Below are 22199 nucleotides of genomic sequence, written 5' to 3'. Positions count from 1 at the left end.
GATTGGACAGAAAGTAAAGCTTCGTTTGTCATCGATCACGTGATTAACAGAGTTTCATCGGAAGCTGCGCTGCATGGTCGATACGGTCGATACGCGCATCGGGTCTCGGTGTCATATAACATCACTACGTCAGAGAGAAAATTATTGGATATATTCCATATATTCCGTTTTTATGTTCTTTGTATAGGTATGCGCTTTTTCCTTAAGCTATTCTTTTACTTTTTCAACCAAACATATTTACATAATTAAGGTTGGTCTTTTAGACGTTAGTCTGAAAACAAAAACGTGTAAACATTTTAAGTTTCGATTTAAACAGAAACCAAAGCACGTAGGCCTAGTCCTGAACTGATGGTAGAGTGTTTTCTGACATATCACTTGTTAATGTCTGTGTGTGTTTCTCTTTATATTCGCAGGGCTTGTCTACATTTGTCGGACAACATGAGTTTAAAAGAAGAGCCTCAAAGGTGCCCAGTTTCCAAGTCCCGTTTACCTATTCTGCATTGTTTTTACACATTACCTTACTAATAGTGCTGAAACTCAGTTGAAGCAAATGGTGTATTAGGCCAATATTTCCTTGAAAATTGTTTCATTAAAATTTCAAATATAACATTTCTTAAAAATTATTAACGATAAAAACTAATTAACAATCTATGATATATCCATATTCATTTGATATATATATATATATATCAATGTTAGTTTATATAGTTTGCAAAGTTTATGGCACCAAAAAAAGTCACATGTAAAAATGATAATTTTGCATCCTCATTAATCAAGAAACCGAACTAGACACCCACTGCTAGGATTGATGCCCTTCTTAACAACATGTAATATTAGGGGTTTTTATGCCTAAGAACAATTAATTGGATAAAATAAACATGCCTAATGTAGGCACGTTGAAGTGTGCATTTGTTGTACCAGATGTAAATATTGATTAAGACTAACCCATATATTTGTACTTTATGAAGAGTAAGTTCAGACAGCCAATTTAAAAATAACTGCTGAATTCAGAAATATGCATGTATCAGTTATTTTGAATTTAAAAATGACATTTATCACAATTGTCTCCCCACAGAGCATATTCAGAGAGGGCACATTCTCCTGCACCCAGCTATATGTCTTTGAGCTCAGATTGGTCGATGGATCTACCAACAAACTTTAAAAGTGGAGAAGCAATTCTTTTGGATTTAAGGCACATTTCTACACTTTTTCTCCGTAAATAATTAATTGTATATTCAATATTGTCACAAGCTCTCTTATTCTGCTATCACACATATTTATTTTAAGTGAATCCAAAAAGAGGATATGTGAGCTCCCAACAATGAAACAAGACCGTGTGGAAATGCTGCACTTGAGTAAAGAGCCAAGTGATGAACACAAAAACATAAGGTTATAATATTTTGTTTGTTGACAAAGCTGAGACAATTTTCTTGTGTGCTAAAGTTGTATTAAAAAATGACTGTTTTATGTTTTTACATGGTCTCTTCATAGAGTAAAGTCAGAAAGGGCAGCTTCTCCTGCACCCAGCTATATGTCTTTAAAAACAGATTTGTCAATGGATCCACCAACCAACTTTAAAGATTTTCTTTTGGATACAAGGTGCATTTAACCAATTTCATTTCATTTTATTCATACTTGAAGTGAACACTTAATTAAAGCGTTGATTTTTTTAATAAACAAATGTATTTTAAAATCTAATTTTGTACGAGAAAACCAGACCATTGTGTTGTTTGGTTAAGGAATAAATATGTAGTAAGACAGTGCTGACAAAGAAAAAACATGTAGAGAGACAGTAACCATCTTAAAAAATGTGTCATTTTAATCTTAATATTAGCAGAAGTCATTATGAGTATTTCTCTTCACTGTCCTTTTTAAAACTTTCAGAGTTAGATCAGGGAGAGCTCCTTCTCCTACAGTGTCTCAGTGGTCAGATTCGTCAGATGAACCACCAGTTAACTGCAAAGCAGAAGACACTGTCCCCTTAGATTCAAGGTAAGGTTATTTTCTCTTTGTATTATTAAGAAATGTTGTACTTGAAATAATCAGCAATATATGATATTTTTGAGATGAGAATTAAAATATACACAACAAAACAACAAGTGTAATTTAGAGTGGGAAGTGGTATTTCAAAAGAACAAATTTTGCCCATGTAAAAAATGGGCGTATAAAAAGGCAAATTATATAATTTTATGTGTTGATTTTTTTTTATTGAAAAATATGTTGGTATTCAGGTAATTATTTTGATTTTGTAACTTCTAGACTTCGGACAAGTCATCACTTTAAATGTCCTCTGTGCAAATCGATGTTGAAAGATCCAGTGTCCATCTCATGTGGGCACAATTACTGCAGAGGATGTATTAATGAATACTGGGACAATTGTGCTGGAGAATATGTCTGTCCACAATGTGGTAACCCATCAGAAACCCGTCCGGTGCTGAACACAAACGCAGCTCTAGATGAGGTGGTTAAAAGCCTGCAGCAAGCAGGCTTCAGTCCAGTACTTCCTCCTCAATCCTATGCCGGACCGGAAGATGTGGCCTGTGATTACTGCACTGAGGAGAAATTGAAAGCTGTAAAGTGTTGTTTAACCTGTGTCATGTCCCTCTGTGAGACTCATGTCAAGTCACATTACACAATAGCTGCACTACAGAAACACACACTGTCAGATGTGACTGGAGACAAGAAGTCAGGACCCTCAGAGCAGCACCAGAACACAGATGACAGCTTCAGCAGCACTGGACAACAGGATCAGACCGATAAAACTCAAGACGTTATAGAGGTTTGATATTGCATTACAATTACGTGATGCAACTAATGCAGGGGCCATTAAAATGAATCATTCACACCAAAATTAAAGTGTACTAACCCTCAGTCCACCAGTAAAAAAGTTTGTGTCCTTAACGAAACAGATTTGGAGAAATGTAGCATTTCATCACTTGCTCACCAATGGATACTCAGCAGTGAATGAGTGCAATCAGAATAAGAATCCAAACAGCTGATAAGAACACCACAGTAGTTCACAGGTTATCTACAAGGCTCCAGTCCATCAATTAATATCTTGTGAAGTAAAAAGCTGCATGTATGTAAGAAACAAATCCATCATTAACTGTTCCATTCACTGCAGAAGACCAGTTAGTCAACGAGCGATATAATCCCCGATTTGTCCAAATCCATCTAGAATGGCCTGAGTAAATTTTCATTCAATTAAAACTTTTGGGTGAACTATTCTTTTAAAGTCCCCTGTACTAAAGGAAGCAAGCTGAAGTTGTTTGACTTAAACATTCCCACCTACATACTTTAAATGTTTTCTGAATTTCATACACTGTATTACCAATGCCTTTTTCTTTTTTTGCAGGAGGAAATCAGGAGTATCTTACATTCTGTGTTCAATACCTGCACATCAGAAACAGAAGTTAGTAAAGATGAAACTAACATTAGTAAGCTTGCACTATTGTGCTCCGAGCAGCAAGATGATTCAGGACATAAAAGCCTCTCCAAGTTAAACGAGAATGATACAAAGAAAGAAATATTTAAAATGGAGGAAATATATTTTGGAGACGACTACAGTGAGAATGATTTTGGTGCAAATAATTATGAGGTAGATCTGGCGGAATATTCTCCTTTAGACGTGGAAGTTGATTATGATGACTGGGAATTTTACAATTATGAGGGACGTACTTTAGAGGATTATGATGACGACATTCCAGATGGTGGCAATTGTTATGATGATTATGATGATTATTATTAGGAGTAGGACTTGTTAATTAATGATTATGATTGTTATAATCTGTGCACTTTCATAGCTGCTAAGACACATTTCTTTCTCGAATAGATGTATTTCAGGGTAGTTTAATATGTACTGTTTTTTGTATAAAAAACTTCAAATTAATTGATATAAAATTGGACTGATATCAGAGAGCACTGGATAAATGTTAGTTTCAGAATAAAGCAAAAAAATAAAGCTCCAGTTTATCTGTTAAAAATAAATACATATTCTGGTATTAATGATAGAAGTGAAAAATCCCCAAATCCTGTTAACCATGAATAAAAACATTAAGTTGTTGAGTTAAGTTGTTGATTGTGTATTTTGTAGAATCTGTACTTTACTTGAGTTCTGTAAAAACCAAATGTTTGTACATATATGTCATCATGACATTCAAATCTAATTTTAAAAAACTATAGTTATAGGCTACATCTTTAATTTTTTCGTTCAAATACAAAAAAAAAAAGTTGGAAATAAACGTATTTTCATTGAAGTATTTTGGGCTACTTTATCAAGATAGTTTTCAACTCCAGTCCTGTTCAGCATGCAAGCTGTCTACTAAAAGTAAATGAAGCTGATTACATTCAGGGGTACTCCTAAAATGATAACACCGGGGAGAAGAATTGCTGAGTAAATTGTTGTTAATATTCTCATAGCTTCCTAAAAATACAGCTGAACCCTTGATGCCACATGGACTATTTTACAGATTTCCTTGCTATGTTTCTGTGTGTTGATCGTGGCAATGTCCTTGCTGTCTATGGATGGTCAAAGAGCTCTCAGATTCCATCAAAAATATCTTAATTTGTGTTGTGAAGATGAATTAAGGTCTTAACAGGTTTGGAAAGACATGAGGGTGAATAATTAATGACACAATTTTCAGATTTTGGAAGAACTAACCCTTTAAGAACATTAATTCTTGGATTTGTGCTACACAACTGTCTGTAGCATCTTCACACACAGACAAAACTTACTAGATAAGTGTGACATAATACAACTCCATAAATAAATACAAATTAAATTAAAGGGATACTCCACCCTAAATTATTATTATTATTTTTTTTTCATTAATCAGAACACAATTTAAGGTATTTTGGATGAAAATCTGGAGGCTTGAGACTGTCCCATAGACTGGCAAGTAAATAACAATGTCAAGGTCCATAAAAGGTATGAAAAGTTGTCATCAGAATAGTCCATCTGCCATCATTCATGCAATCTGGGTTATATGAAGTGACGGGAACACTTTTTGTAATTGTATAAAGTCGTTATTTTTGTTTTCTTTTGGAACGACATGGGGTAGGTGATTAATGACAAAATTTTCATTTTGGGGAGGAGTAACCCTTTAATAATAATATAATAATAATAATAATATTTTATTTGTTATCCGCTTTTCTTAAGCCCAAAACACTACAGTAAAACAAACAAACAAATAAATCAGTGCAATTCTGATATTAAAAGGAAGTCCTTTTAAGGAAGTACATTCAATATTTTGGTGGCTTTGAAAAGCTCTTTCCCCCATTGTCTTAAGTTTGCATGAAGGCTGTTAAAGTCAAAGAAAACTGGCAGGGCAGAGAGAGCGAGGTGGAGTATACATGAACTTATAAGAGAGCAAATGTACTCTGGTGCAGTCCTGCTCCTGTAGCGCTTTGTTAAAATTAGAATTTCAAAATAAATACTAGCATTGATAAGCTAGTGTAACTGTGAAAGCAGGTGTGATGTGTTCCCGTGGAGAAGTACAAGTAAGCACACGAGCAGCAGAGTTTTGAATGTACTGCAGCTTGTTAATAAATTTAGCTGGAAGGCCAGGAAACAGGGCATTACAATAATCTTATCTAGATGTAATGAAGGCATGTATAAGCCTTTCTATATCAGCAAAGGTAAGAAAAGACTGTAAGCTGTGCATTGTTCTTAAGATGGTAGAAGGAAATTTTAGAAATGTGTTTTATGTGTGCATCCAATTTTAGCTGAGGATCAAAAACTACACCAAGACTCTGTACTTTTGAGGATGGATTTACTATGCTGGAATCAACAGCTGAACTGATCTGATGCCTTCAGCCTTACGAGTAGGGCTGGGTATCATTAGAAATTTATCGATTCCGATTCTGCCTAATGATTCCGATTCTTATTGATTCCTAGTTACAAGTTTATAAAAATCCAATATAAAAAAAAGAAGTCAAAAATGTAAATGTCAAACAATTATTGTCTTTTTACAAAGCATTTTGTTGCAGCTAAATAACATGAGCAAAAACCAGCAGCCTAAAGAACACTTAGGCCTATAAGATTAACTTTTGGCTATATATGCTTTTAACAAAAATACCACAACAAGAGCAACTAGACTCCTATAGATTTAACATTTTAAATTGTAAAAGACAAGTAAACAGTCAGTAATAAAAAAGGAACAAACAAATCAATTAGTAATTGCATAAATATTTAAAGCTGCAAGTAGCAATGAAAGGGCCCTAGCACACGGGCTCACCTCCAATCGGTGGACAAGGGGAAAACAGAGAAAAGTGGGCAATATGCTTTTAAAGTGGTAAATATAGGAGTAATATGTCAAAGTCATTTATATATGCCAAATTTTCTGCTGCCAACAGGTGGCACTATGATTATAACTCAGTATTGGCATGTAGAAGTCTTCAGGCAAGGACACTTATCAAACGTGAAGTTTGGGGCAGATCGGACATTGCATGTTTAAGTTAGTGTAAATCAAGTAATTTCCCATTGGCAGCAAGTGATGCTATGATTATAACTGAATATTGGCCTTAAGACCTGTTCAGGCCAGGACTCTTATCAAACATGTAAAGTTTGGGGCAGATCGGACATTGTTTAGGTTAGTGTGAAACAATCATATCCTGTCACCAGCAGTGTTTGGCAGTAACGCATTACTTAGTAACTCATTACTGTAATTTGATTACTTTTTTTAGTAATGGAGTAATTTAACACATTATATTTTTCTAAATATTAATTAGAGTATAGTTACAACCCACACTTTATATAAATAAAAAGGTTTACAGTGCAAATACTGCTTGAAAAAATAGTTTGGTGGGAATTCAATAGTGATTTGCACTGTTTTTTGGGGGTTTTTTTTCTAATAATATGACAGCACACACTTATCAGTTTAAACTCTGGGCTGTGCAGGATATCAGCTATAATTATAGAGCTTTTGGTACCTTGGCTATATAGAGGAAACATCAGCACTGAGAAGTGATGCATCTGTTGATGTTGAGGATGAAGTTGATGTTGTAGCTGGGAAAATAATTGAAAAAAAAAAATCTAAAATTACCTGTGAGGTACGTTTTGACATTTCACTGTTAGCATATTGAAAGAGGTCACAATTAACAGCTCAGGGGTGCGTTTCCCAAAACCATAGTTGCTAACTAAGTTAGATGGTAGACACTTTATAGTAACAATCAGTAATAGATGGTAAATTGATATTTAATTAATCTTTAGTTAATTGTCATTTAACTGTTAGCAAACAGTATTTTTACTTATTATAAAGTTTACTGAAAACTTAAAGATATGTTAGCATCCCAAGCTAATGTTTGATGCACGGAATTTATTGTGTGGTTTTCCTAACCCCAATTTGGTAAATAGATTATCACGGTGGAATAGTATAACATGCTATTTGTTTTGCCAACTTCCTCTAGGGCTGTAGCTTTCTAATATTTTAGTAATCGAGTATTCTACCAAAAATTCCATCAATTAATCGAGTAATCGGTTAAAATGTGTTTTTGCTTAATTAAAGTGCAATATTAATTATGCAAGAGAAAATAGGACTCCTGGGTCTCTTAAAATGAACAACTAAGTTTCCTTTATTATTTTTTTTTTTATTCCTTATTTTTTAAATGCATAGAATGCAATGCATACATCAAAAATAAACATTTAATTATTACCCATTGTTTCTCTGTCTGTGCTTGTACTGTGAACAATGACAATAAAGTTGACAGATGAATTAAGATGAATTAAAACAGATGAATTAACCCCGTTTCGGGTTTTAAGTAAAGCATTTTCTGAGATGCACATTAAACATTAAACACAAAACATTAATTTAATTTATCTTTTAATTATTGCCACAGAGTTCTCTTTACGTTTGCCCGCGCCCTCAAATCAAAACACTGCTGACTCCTTGCAGTATGCGATTTCTGTTCCGCGTCTTCCTTACCCCGTTAAAAAACATATTACAGTAACCATATTCCTTCCGTTCGAAAAAAAAAAGCAGCATTTGTCAGACAGGTAGCTAACATAAACATCTATTTGCTAGCCTACCTGCTGCAAAATTACACCATTTGTACAAGACTGACAAGTAGAGCTATTTTATCCAGTGTAATTATTCACTTACCACTATCTTGTTTTTTTCTTATCCTCCTCTTCCTTTCTCTTCTGGCATCCTTAAGCATAATCCCGATTCATGACTGCCAAGGAGGTTTTGTATTTTGACGGCAGCAGAGATCAAGTGGTTTGCTGGCTACAGCGATTACTGAGAGGGGCCCCTTTGAGGGGGATCCCGATAACAGGTCATTACACGTTACTGCATTGACGATCAAAGGGGCGCTCACACAGTGTCGTTGCATTTTATTCTTAACCAGTCGTTGTCTTGGGGCCCCAGGCCAGCTCGGGGCCCCAAACAATTATTTGGTTTGCCTGCCTTGTCGTGACGGGCCTGCTCAGATGTATGATGCATATGGAACACAAAAAAAACCCTTCAGGAGTTTCAAAGTCATCATCGGATTGGCTGAATTATAACTGATTTTCAGGAGACGTGTGTGTCATGTTCTTTAACATTCCACCTTAAAAAAAAAAGATGCCAAACACCCTCATGAAAGAAGAAAGCCATCGTGTTTACAACTGTGAAATATTTAAAGTTTGCAGCATAGAGTCTTTAAAATACGTCTGAGAGTTTTACACACCAGCCTGTTATTGTGGCGACACTTTAACAACTCGAAACGTGATGCTGAAAGAAACAAACTGTGATTGGTTGTTTGACATGTAGGCGGGTGGGCCTTGGCAAATGAAAGCTGCCATGGACCTACAGCTAGACCTGACGTAACAGAGTGCGGAGTCACAAATACCTTATTATAACCCTCACCAAATTTGAAGATGATTAGATTAAAACTGTAGGAGGAGTTCATCAAAGTATGATGCCTGGAAATTGTACAGGAAATACAAAATAACATACTTCCTGTTGGGTTTTGATTTTGTACCAAGATAATATTTTATAAGTAATGGTGTGTTACATGTATGTACTGATTTTTATACATGTACGTAAAATGTAGCTTGAGGCGCACTCTGTCGAGATTTTACAGGTGGCGAGCCATTTTGACACACCCACTTCTGTAACCCATATCATATGTAAATTTTCGCCAGTTCAGAGGCGTGTTCAAAGTTTTGTGAGTTTTGGAGCATATTTAGGCCCTCAAAAATGCAATTCACTCTGGAGAAGAAATTCCATGTACAGAAACTATAATTAAAAAGTTTTTAACCCACTGCAAAACCATTAAAACCAATAAAATATAGATTAATTAAAGTTATTAAAGTTAATACATACAAACACGGTTCAAATAAAAATTGGGACACTGTACAAATTGTGAGTAAAAAAGGAATGGAATCATTTACAAATCTCATAAACTTATATTTAATTCACAATAGAATATAGATAACATATAAAATGCTGAAAGTGAGACATTTTGAAATGTCATGCCAAATACCTTTCTGGACATGGACAGTATACCGTACACACAGCTTCAATGGAGGGACTGAGAGCTCTCGGACTAAATCTAAAATATCCTAAATTGTGTTCCAAAAATAAACGGAGGTCTTACGGGTTTGAAACAACATGAGGGTAAGTTATTAATTACATAAATTTGCTATCTGGGTGAACTAACCCTTTAAGTTTCAAAGAGTGGATTCCGAGTAACACATTTCTATCACAACAGTGGATTCTGAGTGTGGCGAGTGGGGCGGGGCCGAGAGGCGTGGGAACGAGGAGTGAGGCCAGGTGTAGTGATTGGAGATGAGCTACACCTGAGCCCCACCGCTAGTATCGAGTCCCACGTAGGAGATGGAAGGATATAAAACTGGAGTGACGACCGTGAAGGACGAGAGAGGACCAGGCCTGGGATATTATTTTATGTTTTGGTTTTCATTTATGCGCACCAGTCGTCCGTGAGGGGCTGGTGCGCCGTTTTGTGTTTACTTTGAATATTAAAATTATGTTTTTGATTGTGCGCCGGTTCCCGCCTCCTTCTTCCCGATGATTAGGAAGTGTTTATTGTTACAGTGGTGCCGAAGCCCGGGAGAAGGAGGGACGCGCTGCTGAAGATCCCTCGCCGCTGTGGTGAATCCGCGGTGCCCTCGAGCTGGCGAGGTACGTGCCGCCATTGACGCTCGAGGCGGTGGGCTGGAGCGAGTTGCCGGGGACGGGCGAGCTCGCTGCTGACCGCCCACGACAAGGAGGGGCGGCTGCCGTCCGTGAGGGAGCGGAGGAGTCGGCGCCGTTCGCCAGGGGGCCGGAGCCTGCCGCCTCCGTGACGGAATCCGGAGGGGCAGGGAACGGGGGACTCCTGCCGCTGCCCAAAATCGGAGGAGCCGTCGCCGTCCACGGGGCGGCGGAGGAGTGTCGTGCCGTCCGCCGAGGGCCGTCCAGTGCCACCGCCGGGCACCGCGGAGGAGATCACCCAGCCGGTGGAGGGCCGAGCAGCAGTGCGTCTGGGAACCGGATTTTTTTTTTTTTTTTTCCTCTCTCCCCTCTCTCGTCCCTGTCGCTCCTCCTTCCATCTCCTTTTCTCTCGCCTCGTCTGTCCTACCCCCAGGTTCCCGCAGGTTCCCGCAGGTCCCCGTGAGCGGTCTCCCCCGGAGGGGGGGGGGGGGGGGAGTAGAGCGCAGTCTCGGGAGTACCCCCCGGCCTGCGAGGGGCGATGGGGGTATGTGGCGAGTGGGGCGGGGCCGAGAGGCGTGGGAACGAGGAGTGAGGCCAGGTGTAGTGATTGGAGATGAGCTACACCTGAGCCCCACCGCTAGTATCGAGTCCCACGTAGGAGATGGAAGGATATAAAACTGGAGTGACGACCGTGAAGGACGAGAGAGGACCAGGCCTGGGACATTATTTTATGTTTTGGCTTTTATTTGTGCGCGTCAGTCGCCATGAGGGGCTGACGCGCTGTTTTGTGTTTATTTTCAATATTAAAATTATGTTTTGATTGTGCGCCGGTTCCCGCCTCCTTCTTCCCGATGTATAGGAAGTTTGTATCGTTACACTGAGTTAGTAACGAGTTTGATTGTGTACTGTAAAAACATATTTTCCATTCATTCCTGATTCCTAATGCATCCACCACAGAATTTGCGCCACAATGTGAAACCCATGTGCTTGGTGTATGAACAATTAAGCATTCATAGAGTAATGCATTTATTGAACCCCAACATTGTTTAAAGTAATTCATTTGTTTGATTATTTATTTCTTTATTTATTTTTAAGTCAGGTCATCATTGGTTCAGTGATGTCATGGTCCAGGTCATTTTATTGTGTTATTAGACAATAGTTTATAATGTGTTTATTTATTTAAAAATGTTTATTCAATTATTTATACAAATACATTTAGCAGTGTCTCTTATCCAAAGCAACTTACTGTGCATTTAGTCTATTTTTTTTTTACTTAATATGTGTTCCCTGGGAACCAAACCCACAACCTTCTGCGCTGCTGATGCAATGCCCTACCACTGAGCCACAGGAACAATTAAATTCAAAGGAATCATAATATATTTTATACTTTGGCAAAAACATGATTTTAAGTATGAAAAAAAAAAAAGTTTTGCAAAATAGTACTTCTAAGTGTAAGTATCACTGTAGGGCGCTTTTGGTGTCCTGTTCATACATATTTAATTTGCCATGACAACTTGTTATATTAGGCTAGGTTTTATATTGATAACAACATCATTACTTGGCTCTTTAGATGATTTTTTTTTTTTTTTTTTTTGTAAGAGTGTCAAATCATAAAACCTAGAAACAAAAATTATCCTATTAATATTTTGGTAAATATATATATATATATATATCATTTTATTTTTTTTTATAACCCTGTTTAGGAAAGGGGCATCATACCTATCAGGAAGTACAATTTGCAGCTTAATTTTGCAATGAAAACATATTTAAACATAATTTATATGTCCATATAAATGGGACCTCAGCTAACATGGGACCTCAGCTAATATGTTTCTATAGTACTTGAGTGTCTACTATTTATTATGTGACATAAAGTGAATGGGAAATTAAAACCATTGTGAGGGTTGAAAGGCACTATATGGTGATATTGACCCTTAAAATATACCTCTATCCTGTGTCTGGAAAAGCGCTTTTCTGATTCTTAGCATTGTGTTTGTATAAGACATTGTGAGTGTTCATTCTAAAAGATTTTGTCAGATATTGCTTCTGATGCTACATTGTGCTCATAAACATCTGTACTTTTCAGTGATTATTCACTTCTTGGTGGTAGATGTCATCTTCACTGTTGCCAGTATTACCTGTTAACAGATTCACAATATGTAATGGGAGGACTGTGAGAACACAACATTTAAGTATAGCTGAGTATTGGCAACAGTTTCTACGGGTTTGGACGAACTTCAGCATAGTTTTTAGGTACATTAGTGTAGCGAACTATTTTTATTACAGCTGATTTTTCATTGACATCCCGCCACATATATTCAGGAGAGAGCAGTTTACTAGGTTTGTTCAAAAGGAAATACTTGTTCAAGTGAGACTCCTCTTGCCATACCGCCTCAATAGAGTTTTCAGCATCAATTTTCAGATGCTCCCTGCAGGTTTTGGTGAGAAGGTGTACATCCTTCAATGAGCCACCAAATGCAGCACCAGCATAATAATAATCACCTTCCTCAACAGGAATGTATGCTTTAGATTCTGGCCTGCGCTCATATGTGAATTGATTTCTTGGAACATTAAAGAGCCAAGGATGTAACACACCTACGAGACGACCCAAAGTCTCTGCACCCCACCGGCCATAGAACTTTCCATCTATGTCAAGGCAGAAAATATAATCTGCCTCATTGACTAGTTCATTCTCTATTAGTTGTTCTATTTTTTCCATCCTGTTCATACTGATGTCCTGCCATCGATTCATAGTCGGAACCTTTTCAATTGTCAAACTACGGTTTTCACCCATCTTCACTTCAGGAATTGATTCTGGTTGATCTGTAAACAAGTAGTAATGCACTCGAAATCCAACAAAATAATGTTGCTCTGCTGACTCCAGAAAATCTTTGACAAAACGTGTGTATCTAACAAACAGAGAAAAAAAATTCATTATAGTTAATTTACCCTTTAATGATTAATATTTCCAAAAAATAAATGAGAATTCTTAATACAAGATGAAAGGTATCCTGAAGACTTACTTTCCCAAAGCAAAGACAGTGGTTGCTATGGTGAGATTTTGTTGTTTGTAGATGGAGTCGATCAGTGTGGAGTCAAAGGTTCCCTCCCAAATGATTGGAGCTGACCATGGTGACGCAGAAGCAACATCTGTCCGACTTCATAAAAAACACACATACAGCGCTGTAATCATTCCATCCATTATATTTAGTAACAACAGACTGGTACTAAAAATATAATACTCACCCAGCCACCACACTCGGCTGGTTGTACAATAACCTGTAATAAAAATGAACAAGCAAAAAGAACAAATTAAATGATACAAATTAAAATCATGGGTTTACAAGTGTTTTTTGTTTGTTTTTTAGTTCCATCAATGGACTGAAGACATCATTTAACTCTCAATTGTCATCTGATCAGAACCACATGAATCAATAATGTTTTTTATAATGTGTCTTGAACAGTATATACCTTTTTAAATATGGATAAACTTAAAAACGTTGCTTTTAAGAAAATGGAGTTTTACTTACCCTGGTGATGAGCGCAATTCAATGATCTTTTGCCTCCATTTTGGCCTGATTGAAATAGATACAAACTCTTACTCATTTGAATTTGATTATGTTGTGCATTTGATTGTAATTGATTGTGATCATTACTCACTTGATGATGCCTTGTTCAGTTATCTGCTGACTGCAGCTTTAAACAGTAAAAAAATTTAAATATAATAATAATAATAATAATTCAGTATTGCAAACTTCTCAAATCAAAAGAACAACACATGCACTCAGGGTCGTCGCCTGATAAAATAGATGCTCAGTTGAATTTGATTATGTTGTGTGTGCATGTGTTTATGAATATGAGCATGTACACTAATAGTAGTACTTGTGTAAATGTTTCCAGCAGGATTTTGTGAGACTTGTGGCAGCGGGTGACGTCTCATATTAATTTGCATATTTATGACGCCATTGCATCAAGTTTCGTTCACACAAGTTCTGGGACTTCGGATCTATATCTGAATGTCCAATAGATCTGTTCCCATTTACATATTTTCTACAAACAAACAGTGACTAAACACAAGTAATCATACCACTTAAATCCTCTTAAATCTCTGCCGCCCACTGAACAGAAAAGACGCTGAGAGAGACAACCCTGCGCCAAACGTTTATCCAAAAAAAAAAAAAAAAAAAAAAAAAAAGATATTTCAAAGTCACTGCCTGTCCATATCCGCGGGAACGTATTTTGAGCTGGGGAACAAAAGTGATGGGGAAGTGGAAAGCATTCGTTTTTAATAAAGGGAATACCTTAATTATTTATGTTACAACGGCTACCCATCTTATTATTTTATATATTTTTGCTAATACAAGGTAGATGTAAAATGTGCCATTGTAGCCTTTTATGGCTTTTTAGTTAATAATACACCACAAACTACAATCGTTTTAAAGTAGCTAAGGGGAAATCCATAGGCTATTTATTTTTGTAAAACGCGGGTAAAACATCCTTATTTATTTTGTTAAAAAGTTCAAAGTTTAATATAGCCTAGGTGAATTTGTCACTGAAAAACAATTATTTGTTACAACGCTAGTAGCCTACATCAGTCTTATTTGTTCATTTTTATTTTTAAAGGTGCCATATGCAGAAATTGAGGTAAAAATATCCATAACATGACCTACACGCATCAAAAGAATGAGAAGAAATAAGGGCGATGATGTCATTAAAAAAATGTCAAGTTATAGTGCTGCAGAGATATCAACCTTAATTAGCATTAGCATTACTAGCCCCGGCCCGGCAGGTGTTGTAATACCAGTTTCGGCCGTGGGAGGCGGTATGCGGGCGACATTACCACCAGCCAACCTACAATACACGAATAACTCGCAGGGCGTACCTGGACCTGATGTCAATCGTGTGGAAAGTACAGCCCACTACTTTCAATTCAGAGAAGAGAGCGGAAGGATAGCTGCAGCCCTTGGCAAGAGACCAACACCCGCTACAGGGAAACAACCGCGCTCGGAATCACAAATCAGATCCGATAAGAATACCAGAGTAAACATCGGCACTGCTTTTAATCGCTGGAGACAACTGATGGACCTGAAAGAAATGAGGTTTGACTCCGAACTTGCAAGTTAGATGCTGTTAGTATTTCGCTAGAAGTTTGTTTTATATGTTTGTGTATTTGTTTTCGGGAAGTTATAACATAGAAATGTATCGAAGGCTGTTCGATAAACGTGTTAATGTTAGCGATGGCTAACCGTAGCTGCGTTTGATAATTAGCTAGCTATAACTTAACGTTACCCATTTTATTATATAGGGCTGTGCATGTCTTTACTCATGTACATCTCATCAGTAAAGACGCTCCTGTAATTATGAGTATATCTCCAGTAACGTTACATGTGTTAAGATCAGGATTGCCAGGTTTTCACAACAAATCCTGCCCAGTTGCTTCTCAAAACTAGCCCAATCTCGCTTCCAGAAGATTCCCCGATAAAACATTGCTTCCCGGGGTTAAAATATAGTTTTTTTTAGCAGGGTTGCCTTGGTATAATTCGCATTTTAGGGGCTAAATATCACGTTAACATTATTTGTATTGGGGTCGCTGTGACCAGCGGACATGAAAAACAACCGCCACAGACTTGGCAACACTGGTCGGCATTTACTACACAGAGCCGTAATTCACTGACAATCTACACAACATCGATGTTAAAATCGCAGGCGATTCTTTGTCGATTTTGAAAGCGATTTTGTGTTAGTTGTCGGTAGACTAAGGCTCTGTGCAGTTACTGCCGCTCCACCTGAACCAGTATTGCCAAGTCTGCGGTTGTTTTTCATGTCCGCGGTTTGAAGCAATCCCAATACCAATAATGTGATATTTAGCCCCAGAAAATGCTAATTTTACCAGGGAAACCCTTCCCAAAAAATTATATTTTAATCCGGGCAGCAATTTTTATCGGGGAACCTCCCGGAAACGCGATTGGGCTAGTTTTGGACTAGTTTTAAGAAGCAACTGGGCAGGATTTGTTGTGAAAACCTGGCAACCCTGATCTGAACGCACAGGCTGGAGATATACTTCTAAATACAGGAGCGTCTTTACTGATGAGAGGTGCATGAAAATCGCATTCGATTTTTTGCACAGCCCTATTATCATAACTAACCTGCTCTGTCTAGTCTGTTGGTCTCCGTGTCCTCTTTGCTTCGTGGTTTTTCTGTGCGTGAAAAAATTGATGTGTGGCGTGAAAGCGTGTGAAAAGAGTCAATTCCGTGTGTCTCACGGTGAATGCTTGAGAGTTGGCACATTAGTTCCCAAGCAGAATAAAGCGTTTGTATTAATCTATGATGTGTCCCTGTTTGCCTACAGGGACATAAAAAAATAAATTAAAAGTGATACGTGGACCAAGGTGTATGAGATTGTTCATTTTAAGTAAAGTATCCTAATATTTCGTCCACAACAATATTTAATGAGGTTATAACTCCTTGTGGTTAGTCTGCACGAGATCAACAAGCTTGTTTGCTTAGCGGCCGCTTTAAATACAAAATAAGCATTCGATCTACGTTAGAGCGTCTGAGCGCTCACAAATCTTTCTGCAGCGTCGTGAGCAGAGCGGCAAGAGTGATTTTTGACGCTCTAGACGCCGGCGGTGTGAACGCACAGTTAGGCTTCGGGCTATGGCTGTAGTGTTGTTGTGAAAGTAGGGGCGGAGCATAGAGACTATGCCGTTTCTCGTTTGTTACTCTAGAGTAGACCAATTCACTTTATTGAGGCATACTGCCCCCATCTGTTATGGAATGTGGAGTATGACTTGATTTTTTTTGCCAAACATTACAGATGGCACCTTTAATATAAGCAAGCGACTTTGTCATTGTAGCATTGCTGATATTTTGTGTGTGTGCTATATCAACCTAAAATTCTTAAAAGCACTGCCACTTTCCGCAGTAATGTGTTTGTCAGTATGGAAAAAAGACACCAAAAGGGTAGTTCCTTAATGTATATAGTGCTCACGTCGCTTTGTGGATGAAGTGGAGCACCACGGGCGGTGGATATTTGTGGAGGTCAGTGTGAATAATGTGGCGGGCCGCCACAAATAAGTCAACGTACAGGAAATCCTTTTTCTTGTGTGTTGAAGAGTGATATGTATGATAGGTTTGTGTATGAACATCATTACTTACTTATCAAGGTCTTGTTCTGTTATCTGCTGATTGCAGCTAAAAACAGTAATAAATAAATAAATAAATAAATAAATAAATAAATAAATAAATAAAATCAGTCATGCAAACTTCTCATAGCAAAAGAACAACACATTTGCATCATGTTTTTTCTAACTGCATTAAACTTACATGCACTGCATATTGTTCAGGTAAATGAGCCTGTAAAGAAAGACACATAACTTCATGAGGAGAGATCTCTGGAAATGTTCAAATGTAATCCTCTTCTCAGAGTTTAGAGTTTTATATCTTATGGTTGTCATGTACACAGAAAATGCTGAATAATAATTTGCTTATAATATTGTAGGGCTTAAAATCTACAAATTTTTCTCAAGAGTAGTCTATAAAGATTTTTGCCTCAAAAAATAATGTGCTTAGGCAGAATAGAGTGGAAATATGCTAAATACTTCATGTACTCTGAAATAAAACATCACTGACATAAATTCACAACCCAAAAACAAAGGCAAACAATGTAATAATATTGTAATATTGATAAAAAATTAATTACATACCCACTCAATACCATCCCAAAGAACACAACGATGAGAACATTCTGACGGACCAACATTATTCCTAGAATACTAATGTCCACACTGATATGAATTTAGAGACAAAAGTAAATAAGAGGAATAAAGCAAGAGAGATGTGGATCAGGAAAGAACTGTGTGCATGTTGTATGCAAATAAATAATTCTAGGCATGTTTGTGCAAGGGGATGGCCCTTAGCTCAAATTAATCTAATGTTTTGATATGTGGCAGTTAGTCATCACCTCAGTGTGGATGCTGTAGGCTATTTCAGAATCACAGATTCTTGCCTACGTCTTGGAAGTAAGACCTAAATAAGAATTCTTATCAGATGCTGTCATCTGAACAAGTCTGCCATTGTTCTGACCACCTGAGGAAAAAAGCATTACAATAAATTGAACTAACAACATCAGCATTGTGACTATGAGTATGTAATGTGTATTAGTGTGTAAATTTTGATTTCTGAATTTCTGTTATATACATATAAAACTGGAATATAATGTAATTTCAGTCACGTGTTTCATAAAGTTTTAATTTTAACTCACCATTAAAATGATAAATGTAATTATTCTAGCTGCCGTCAGAAAGGGCTATAAACGATCCACCACCTGCAGGATCCTATATAGCTTGGTACACATATAGCAAAATGCACTCAGGTCAGTTACGGTTAGATTCTTTGTATTCTTTCTCTTTGAGATACTTGATGAGTTGTTTTCTAAGCCTCAAAACCTCTTTCTTTAAGACTGGTTTATACTTCTGTGTCGGACCTAAGCTGTAGCGTTTATGCGTCAGCTATTCAGTTCCTTTTCAAGGGAACTTCGAGCTGTGTCCTCTAGGGGTCGCTATGGGGAACACTTCGTCGTTACCCATGTCTGAAGCATACATTGAAAAAACACCAACGAGTTGGCCGGCGACAGCCCCTGACGTCACTACGGGGGACAGCCCGGTGAGGTCGCCTTGACGAGCATTATCTTTCTGACCATAGCCCTCCAGCTCAGGTGAGCCTTCCATTTCTGCCTGATCTCCATGCAGAGATTGAAAAGGAATAGAAGAGGCTGTTTTCTTCTCGCATCCATCGATTTCAGTATAACAGTTATGCCGACATAGAGGTGATGCGCTAAAGTGGCTATGAGAGGATGCCCCCTGTAGAAAGAGCTTTCTTTCTGTGGGGGAGACGTCCTCTCTTAATCTCCCTCCTTGCCCCTTCAGGATAAATCTTGCTTAAATGGCAAGGCATACGCAGTGGCTTCAATAACTTGGATCCTTCCATTTTGTCTAATTTTAGACCTATATCTTAACTCCCCTTTTTATCAAAAGTCTTTGAGAGAGTTGTTTTTAATCATCTTTAATCATTTATCAATTAATTTTGTATTTATGAGAATTTTCAGTCTGGTTTTAAGTCCCGTCACAGTACAGAAACTGCTTTTAAGAGTTTCTAATGATCTTCTTTTAACTGTGGTCTCTTTTAACTCTGCTGTTTAGTCCTTTTGGAGTAGACTGCGGCCTTTGATACGGTCAACCATTCTATTCTTTTATATAAACTTGATCAGTGTGTCGGCATTAAGGGCATAGCCCTTAAATGGTTTCAATCATATTTGACAGACAAGAGTTTTTCTGTTCACCTTGGTGAATTTTCGTCATCTGCTGCCCCTCTTTTTTGTGGCACCCCCCTAGGGTCAGTATTGGGCCCTATGTTGTTTTCTTTGTATATGCTGCACTTCGGTTATATTTTTAGAAACCACAATATCATCTTCCACTCTTATGCAGATGATGTACAGATTTATTTTCCTGTCAAAACAAATGACAAAGCTTCATTTCTGTCATTACTTAATTGCCTGAGAGATTTAAAAATATGGTTGGATCAGAACTGTCTTTGTCTTAATGAAAATAAGACTGAGATTGTTGTGTTTGGTCATCCTGGGGATTCAAGTGCTTGTGTAGATGCACTTGGAAATTTAGCTTTATATGTTCGTCCATTTACCAAAACTCTCGGTGTGATTTTTGACAATGCTTTTAATTAGATTAGTTCTGTTTCAAAAGTTTCTTTCAACTGAATCTGTTGGCTAAAGTCAAGCCCTACCTGCCACGTAAGGAGTTTGAAAGTGTAATTCATGCTTTTATAACATCTAGACTAGACTGTAACTCTTTATATGTTGGTCTGGATAAGTCATCTCTTCAATGCTTACAGTTAGGCCAAAATGCATCAGCTCAGCTTTTAACTAGGACTAAAAAGTATGAGAACATTACCCCTGTCCTAGCTTCCCTACACTGGCTTACTGTCCGCTTCAGGATTTTTTTTTAAGATTTTATTGTTTGTTAAGATTTTAAATGGGTAGGTGCCTGCATATTTATCAGAGCTTCTACATGTCCATGCTCCTATTAAAGTGCTGAGGTCATCCAGGCCCCTTTGGTGTTTGGCATCGAGGGCTATCTATTTATCTCGGAATGTGTTGAAAGTCAGATGGGGAGACCTGTTCAGTATCTTCCAGATAATGGGGGTATACATTGCCAGTAAGCACTTATATAAATGTATACCATGGGGCCAGATTCTTTAATTTATATGTAAATGTCAAAAGGCTAAAGGAATCCCTACAACATAAAGCCCAAGCAATCGTACATGATCCTAAGCAGATGCTACATTTCTGGTATCAGGCGGTCAGATCACAGGTTTCTGCAGGAGTCTTCTTGATCATCAGGCCCTTGCATGGCACTACAAGGAATTTCATGGATGTCTGGCCCGGTCACCAGGTTTTCAAAAATCCACGTAAATGGTAAGTGTGCACGCAAGACTCTGTGCACTTGAAATCCTGTATGGTAAGGGTTACGCACTCGACAGCCCCTCCTTAGAACAGTATTTAAAATCCATGTTATGGTAAGTGTGCACGTGAAGACTTTGCACACTTTCTGAAATACACACTATGGTAAGTTCGCATGCAAGTACTCTGCGTTCTTTCTAAGATCCTATATGGTGAGGGCTTTGCATGGTTGCTTGGTACCCTTCCTTGAGTTGGTAAAAGCCCCGTTCATCTTGGGCACCACTCCACCTATGTATCCTCGGATACCTATCTAAACGGTGTTGCTACTAGGAATCTGTTGAGACAGCTCCTTCAGCAAGCTTATGCAAGAGCAAGCAGTAGCCCCTGTGTGACAGGCAAGACTAAATGCTAGGTTCTTTGCCGTATCCCTTTAAAGGAATCTTTCTTGATTCCAAGCTTCAGCTCTACCCCAGGCCGAGGCCCTAACAAGTAAGTTGGGTATGTAGCCTAGGCCTTTGTCCATTAGGTGTGATGTCACGGACAACCGTCTAATGTCCCAGGGGCAACTTTTATGGAAATGGTAGAGTTGCAACTTAGTGTTCACCATGATTTTGGCCTGCACTCCCCTCAGCATGGTGGTTATATATGCTATATATAATTTTGTATGTGACGAATAATAAAAAAAATCTTGAATCTTGAAATCTTGAAACATTGGATGGTTTTACTTCAGCTTGAGGTCATGAACAGGATTTTTTGGTAAACAGCAGAATTTATGGTTCCATTTATCATAGCAAGTCTTCCAAGTCCCGAAGCAGCAAAACAGACCCATCACACTACCACCACCATATTTTACTGTAGGTATGATGTTCTTTTTCTGAAATGCAGTGTTACTTTTATGCCAGATGCAATGGGACCGACACCTTCCAAAAAGTTCAAATTTTGTCTCGTCAGTCCACAAGGTATTTTCTCGAAATGCTTGGGGAACCTCAAGATGTTTTCAGGCAAAACTGAGACGAGTCTTTGTTCTTTTTGCTCAGCAGTGGTTTTCAAGTCATGAACACTAACCTTATCTAAGGCAAGTGAGCCCTGCTGTTCTTTTGATGTTGTTGTGGGGTCTTTTGTGACCTCTTTGAGTCATCACTGTGCTCTTGGTGTAATTTTGGTCGGCCGGCCACTCCTGGGAAGGTTCTCCACTATTCCATGTTTTTGCCATTCTGAATAATGGCTCTCACTGTGGTACGCTGGAGTCCCAAAGCCTTAGAAATGACTTTATAACCATTTCCGATACGGAGTATTGATATTGATATTTCTATTGCATTTGTACATTTAAAAAAATGGGTACAGAAACAAGGAGTATGTATAATGTTAGCTGGTTAACTTAATTTATTAAATATATACAGTCAATCCAAAATTTATTTAGACACCTTAGACATTTCAAATTTTATTTCACATCACAGTTTATTTTGTATAGTTTAGAAGATTGTAATAAAATATGACAATAACTCATAGTTGAACTCTGTCAGAACAAATTCATCTAATGTTAGATAACTTTGATAGAAAGGTATGTGATGGGGTATGACAGTACAAAA

General features: G+C 37.7%; 2 protein-coding genes across 3 annotated transcripts in view; one reads left to right on the top strand and one right to left on the bottom strand.

Annotated features, from left to right (window-relative positions):
• Positions 1 to 17993, bottom strand: part of LOC127964073 (globoside alpha-1,3-N-acetylgalactosaminyltransferase 1) — a 42130-nt gene extending 24137 nt beyond the window's left edge. Inside the window, exons 1-8 of one of the 2 annotated variants that reach the window (XM_052564230.1) lie at positions 17843 to 17993; positions 17463 to 17492; positions 17295 to 17330; positions 13797 to 13832; positions 13667 to 13711; positions 13383 to 13415; positions 13160 to 13294; positions 12732 to 13045 (exon numbers count right to left, since the gene is read on the bottom strand). In XM_052564230.1, the coding sequence (XP_052420190.1) occupies positions 12732 to 13045; positions 13160 to 13294; positions 13383 to 13415; positions 13667 to 13711; positions 13797 to 13832; positions 17295 to 17330; positions 17463 to 17492; positions 17843 to 17898 (685 nt within the window). In that variant the 5' untranslated portion in view covers positions 17899 to 17993. Of the gene's footprint in view, positions 1 to 11388; positions 13046 to 13159; positions 13295 to 13382; positions 13416 to 13666; positions 13712 to 13796; positions 13833 to 17294; positions 17331 to 17462; positions 17493 to 17842 lie in introns of those variants that run through there. The other variant, XM_052564229.1, reaches the window with a different exon arrangement.
• Positions 41 to 4065, top strand: LOC127964069 (uncharacterized). The gene is made up of 8 exons (XM_052564223.1): positions 41 to 187; positions 414 to 464; positions 1076 to 1192; positions 1288 to 1389; positions 1492 to 1599; positions 1885 to 1992; positions 2260 to 2779; positions 3356 to 4065. Exons 2-8 carry the CDS (start codon positions 439 to 441, stop codon positions 3746 to 3748), a joined length of 1374 nt encoding a protein of 457 aa, XP_052420183.1. The 5' UTR covers positions 41 to 187; positions 414 to 438; the 3' UTR covers positions 3749 to 4065.
• Positions 17994 to 22199: the final 4206 nt, after the last annotated feature.

Source organism: Carassius gibelio, chromosome B8 (assembly GCF_023724105.1).
Source record: "Carassius gibelio isolate Cgi1373 ecotype wild population from Czech Republic chromosome B8, carGib1.2-hapl.c, whole genome shotgun sequence".
NCBI classification, from domain to species: Eukaryota; Metazoa; Chordata; class Actinopteri; order Cypriniformes; family Cyprinidae; genus Carassius; species Carassius gibelio.
Note: the sequence above shows the minus strand (reverse complement) of the source record. Positions and strands in the feature narration are given on the sequence as shown.